This window comes from Ranitomeya imitator, chromosome 6 (genome assembly GCF_032444005.1).
Source record: "Ranitomeya imitator isolate aRanImi1 chromosome 6, aRanImi1.pri, whole genome shotgun sequence".
NCBI lineage: Eukaryota > Metazoa > Chordata > Amphibia > Anura > Dendrobatidae > Ranitomeya > Ranitomeya imitator.
In genome coordinates, this window is record NC_091287.1 from 90,259,365 (window position 1) to 90,265,364 (window position 6,000).

At 39.8% G+C, this 6,000-nt stretch overlaps 1 protein-coding gene across 3 annotated transcripts in view; it reads left to right on the plus strand.

Annotated features, from left to right (window-relative positions):
- SNX10 (sorting nexin 10) overlaps window positions 1-5,403 on the plus strand; it is a 71,442-nt gene extending 66,039 nt beyond the window's left edge. For 2 of the 3 annotated variants that reach the window (XM_069729892.1, XM_069729893.1), the window contains exons 6-7: window positions 3,762-3,965; window positions 4,429-5,403. In XM_069729892.1, coding sequence (XP_069585993.1) covers window positions 3,762-3,965; window positions 4,429-4,543 — 319 coding nt within the window. In that variant the 3' untranslated portion in view covers window positions 4,544-5,403. The remainder of the gene's footprint in view (window positions 1-3,761; window positions 3,966-4,428) is intronic. The other variant, XM_069729894.1, reaches the window with a different exon arrangement.
- The last annotated feature ends 597 nt before the right edge of the window (window positions 5,404-6,000 follow it).

Genomic DNA, 6,000 nt, shown 5'->3' on the forward strand with positions numbered 1-6,000 from the left:
GTCCTGCATTGATAACATTGCTGTCATCAGCCGCAGCGATCACTTGCTGTACATATAAGTATCACCGCTGAGGCCGATGATTGGCTGCTGAGGTCATGTGAATGATGTGCGTGACGTTATCACCACAGGACAGGCAGGGGATTCGATGGGCAACAGGTACTTTATTTTATGCCATTTCGGGTCTAGGAAACCTGGTTGACGACCCTGTTAAAACTTCCACTGAGACCATATTGGTTGCCGCTCTACTATCCGCTGGTATCACACAGGCTGTTGACTTTTGATGGATTCCCAATGGGCCCAGTAGGGTCTGTCATGTGAGGATGGTTCCCGCCATGAGTGGGTTCTGGCACTGTCCGTGTTTTCATTATTCTCAGGGAGAAAAGGTGACTAGACTCTTTACAGCAGAGGTGTCAAACTGCATTCCTCGAGGGCCGCAAACAGGTCATGTTTTCAGGATTTCCTTGTATTGCACAAGGTGCTGGAATCATTCTGTGCAGGTGATTAAATTATCACCTGTGTAATGCAAGGAAATCCTGAAAACATGACCTGTTTGCGGCCCTCGAGGAATGCAGTTTTACACCTCTGCTTTACAGGACGACATGAGGACCACTCCGTGGCCCGCACTTACAGGTTCTAGTTCAGTACTTACCGGCCTAATGACCCGTTGGTATCTGGTTTTCCTCGTGTTATGCTACGCTTTCATCACGAGGTGCGTTGCCTGCTGCCGTTGTCGCTGTAGATCAGGGTTTGTTATGTGCTTCTTGTGGATTGCTGTAGAAATTCTTTGGTGGCTGGTAAATGATCTCCCCCTCATTCTTCGTTTGCGTTCCTGCCGCCGACTCTCCAGGCTCCGAATTCTTGCTGTCCTGCCTCTGATTCATTGGTGCACATGGCTGTTGTAATGATTTAGACCAGGCTTTGCCCATACTTGTTTTTAAAGAGCCTGTTTGTTATGATGTGGCACGCTATTCATTTGAGGTAGATATATAGATTACAGTGTAGTTACGATGACAGAAGTATTATTCACCAGAAACCTCTACAGCTCCGATAATTTGCTCCTGTATAAATTTACATGATAAATACGACCCTTGATGTCTTAAGAGAACCATTACACGGCAAGGATCATTTATAGTCATTTGTACTTGTAGTGTATTGACCGGCTCTGCGGTGACACCATGTAGCGGCAGGTGATGCTGAAGAATGAAATCCACGATGCATGGAGCTTGTTATCCAGGTCAACTTCTTAACTTATCGCAGCTGAACTTTCCTCTGGTCTCGCCAATACACGGGAGAACGTCCTCTGTGCTCCCGATTTGTCATGGAATCCTTGTACCAACGCTGTCCTAATCGGAGAGCCCATTACCATTTATCTGATGAAATCCTAATGGGTCTGACCCACTTGCGGACTTTTTTTTTTTTTATAAGGTTTGCTTTGTTTCATTTTTCTAGAAACTTGTGAACCGGTTTCTTCACAGATGCAGCCATTAAGATTTTTTTTTTTGTGGGGGGGTGGAGACTGTTTGTTTCATGCAGTGGTTATATAGAGCTATGAATTCAACCTGTAAAGGGACCTGTATATATTGTATCAGTGACTGACAATCAGAAAAGAGATATGTCCTCCCCTGTCTTGTATTTAAATTATTGCACACTTTTATTTTTGCATAGTTGTTTGCAATATATAGCAAATTTTGTGGCCTGATTTAGCTTTATTAGCTTATTCTTGGTATGCTTTAAGATATTTTTTAATTTATTAAAATAATTTTTTGGAAGCTCAGAAATGATATGCATGTCAGAATCTACAGCAGATGATCATCTACTTTCTGCTTGGCTGTTTCTTTAGCTCAGGTTCATAGGTGTAGTGCTATTCTTTGGGACTACAGTTTAGGTACATAGCCTACAGGTGCCTGAGGTAGTCTGAGACACACCTCCTGACTTATGATTGGTTCAGGCAGCAGCTCCACCATCACTGATTGGGTGTTGTGTGTAAACACTAGACGATCACAGGCTCACCAGGAAATCTGGGCATTGAGGGCTGAGATCCATTACGCAAGGACAGGGTGATTGACAATTACTAGGTTGGATTTGATAACTCACACATGCTAATAATGCAATTGGACTTTAGGAAAATCCAAGAGGGTCACTTTTTAGTGCTTAGTTGAAGTGGCTCTCTTGTGCCAGTCTTGAAGGTCACATATAGTGCATGTAATATATACGGTATATATTTTGTGCACCCTTTAAGACTATATGTAATAATAGGAATTGTTTTGTAATGTATTGCCCAGATCAAGTTCTTAAAATATTTTTGTCCTCCTTTTCTGCACGGGGTTCGATCTATATTCATCTACTTTCATGTAAAGAGCCACATGCTAAATGGTACTAAAATTGTTGTATTCCCGGTAGTGTATCGGTAACTGTGTACAAGCTTTTATATCTGGCGATTGCTGCTGATCGGTGGGGACCGGGTCCTGTGACCGCCACGGATCAGACAGAATACCGCTCTGAAGTCCACAGCTCCTGCATTGCAGTGCAAAGAGCTGTATACAGGCTCAGTAGTAAGGCTATATAGATCTGTATGAATGTATGGATTAATAGACTCACTATTGAGCCGGTTCATGCAGGAGCTAGACACTGATCAGGACCCAAATTCCCACCGATCAGCAGCCACTGTCATGAATAAAACCGTTTATATATTGAATGACTTTTTAAAGGGGGAAAAAGTTACCAGTGAATGAGCAAAAATGGGGTTGCATATGGGGTAAATTAGTCTAGCGATATTATGTATGAAGATGTGGAGACAATAACCAGACTAAAGCCCAAAACGAGGGTAGAAAGGGTTTTACTTTTTTGATCTGAACACACGGGTGAAACTTCTGTGTTCGTGCAAGATGCCGGACCAATTATTGATTCTACTGCTGGGTTTCACTTACCTTTTTCAAGTATTAGTGGCATTCATTTGTAATTAAAGGGCTGCTCCATTACGTCTGTACTGATTATCCATCCTAGGGATGGGTCATCTACATCAGATTGGTGGGCAACCCCACTGATCAGCTGTTCTCGGTGACGGCCGACGGATGTTAACTGTTGCAGAGCTAAACAGCACCGCTCTGCCGACTGTTAATGCCGCTGCTCGCTACTACAGATCCACCACTATTTCAATGAATAGTTGATGGAGATGTGCTGTTCAGCTCCACAACTGAGAACAGCTAATCTGTGGGGGTGCTGGGTGTAGGCCCCCACTAATCAAATATTAATGACCTACCCTTGGGACTGGTCATAAACGTAAAAATAGTGGAGAACTAATTTGTCCTACTTGGGCCTTTCTTAGACATCTATGAATCATGTGCATGTTTTGTCTGTTTTCCATGGACAGAACATGTACTGATTAGTCACTGTGGCTATTCACGTGGTCGAGGTGCATTTCTTTTTTTTTTTTGCTGACCAGGTGGTCTTGATTGGTCACTGGCGGCACACATCGTCATTCATGTGCTGTCTGTTTTTAACATTGTAATGAATAGAAGGTTTGCAATTTTTTTTTTTTTTTGGTATGTGAGAAAATCACTGACCAAACAACGATGAAAATCTGCTCAAATGCACTGATCTCAGACCAATTTAGCGGTTAGGTCTGAATGAGGCCTAAGATTGGGGCCCAATTTTTATGTCAAGTGTGCATTTTGTTCTTTTCCTATCCTTATGTGTATTTATTGTACCACGCCGCAGATGGTGACCTGTACAAGTAATGACTTCCATTCTGTGTTTTTCAGAGTCATGCAGTGCCCGCTGTTACTCTCAGACAGCCGCCTTCACCTTTTCTTGCAAACTCAACTACCCCTTGACGAAATTGAAGCCTGCGCCTCTGGACAGACAAAATTTTCAGTTTCCGAAGCCATTCATAAGTTTGCCACCTCGAACCGGCGGTTTCCTGCGGAGGAGGAAGAACAAACAAGTTGTCACTTAGTTCCTGAGAGGTACTTTCATGTGCGGTAGACCCTCTTATTCTGTTGTTGGTGTTCTACTCAGATAATGAAAAAATTAATTGACTGAGATTTTATTGAGCTGTGACAGCTTCTCATAAGAGTCCTCGCACACCTCCACACTGAATTAATGAATGCAGTAGAAATTCAATTATCTGCATTCTGATTATGTGAATTTCATTTAGTCAGACTTGAATTATTCGCGTTTAAATTATCTGCTTAAAAAAAAAAACCCTACCGCACTCCAAATGGCTAATTAAAAGTCCAAATTTCCTGTCTCTCTTTCTGAAGGGAGATAATTAAAGTTCTCCTCTGCTACTCAGCCTCTGAGTGTGTTGTGAAAACCAATTTCCTTCCCCCATCCCCCCTTTATGGCACCGCCACCTCAGACCTCTGGGATTATTTTTTGGTGTGTTTTCTAATTTTATTTATTTTTTCTTTGTTTTCCATTTAACAGTTCATCTTCAACACTGGAGAACAAGCATGATGGTCAATTTCTAAATGGTTGTAAACCAGCTGAAAAACATAAAGAAACATGGAAGACTATTTTGGCCTCGGCACCTCCAGAATAGACGATTGGTCCTGTATTCTCACCTAAGTGCAATTGTAAATCCTTTAACAGAAGACATTTAGTATTGAGAGTGAAGAATGCCTTTTGTTAATGTAGAAACGTTGTCCAAAAGGTAAACCAAACTTTGAGGATTTTGGACAACGCGCGTCGAAGTCATGACATGTGAGAATCACGCGTTTCAAAGTTTGTCACAGGTGGCAGAAATGGAGCTGGAAAATAACTTTATGGAATCAACTATTTATTATTATATTTTTTTTGTTAGATTTTGTTTACTTAGTCTTGTAGGTGGGTGGAAGTTACGTCTGCACTGCCTTTTAGCCTTCACTCTGGAGTACAGACTCCATGGTTCCTACCATCTCAGAATTTTCTGATTTTGTTTTTGTTACATATTCTAAGCCATTTCTACAGTATTTTATGCCTTTGACTGATACGTTTGTTGTGCTGTCTTATAGCTCAACCACGCTTCATATAGTCAGCTATAGTGTAGTTTTAATAGAAGGTTCTGCATGTACTGTTTATCTGGTGGTTTCCTAGATGTTCGTAGAAGTTTTGTATTTTACTTTTTGGCTTCAAACTCTACAGATAATTAATAATAAATTGTAGTGACTCCTTCATACGCTTCATGAAATCATCATGACTATTCCATAATGATTATATGCACTTTATCCTTTGTCAAATGACTGACTACAATGTGAAAGCCAAAATACAATATAGAAGTCTGTATTATCTGTCAAGTATGGCAGCAGGAGCACAAAAATAAAGTAAAGCTATAATATATTTGTAAGCGGAAAATCTATATTGTACATTTTTTTTTATGTCATATGGTTTTGTCTAAATAAAGTTGTATTGATTTAAAAAGTTAAAAAAAAAAGAAGCTTGAGTACATATTTATATTATATTGTGTGTGTATATATATATATATATATATTTCTTTTTTTAATTACTTATACTTTTCCCCTCGTATTACTTAGTAGAATGTTTAATAATCTATCTATACCTTTCTTACACATATCAGTTTTCCCTTTGACTTAATAGTTTTTTGTTTATAATATTTTTTTTATTCATGTCTTTGATGTTATTTGGTATCTAGAAATAGTTTTGTGGGTTTTGTTTTTTTCCCCACTTTTGTGATTGAAAACTGAGTTGTTTCACTAGAATCTGGCTTGCAAATTTTAGTATTTACCCATATGAAATATGGCTGCTATGTGCTACTCTTACATTATGCACCCAAACTATAACCCAGTAAGGATTAATAGAGAATGGCAACAAAGTAATGCCATAGACAGGCACATTACGTGCATTCATTATCTTTCCACCATATAATTCTGCACTGATCAAAGATAGAAACACTTTTGCTTCCCCCCAACATGACTTTTCTATTAAGCAGCATATAATAACATTCGTGTCAGTAACCAGATATTAATATAATGTTGCAAACTTCCAAGCAATCATTCCCAC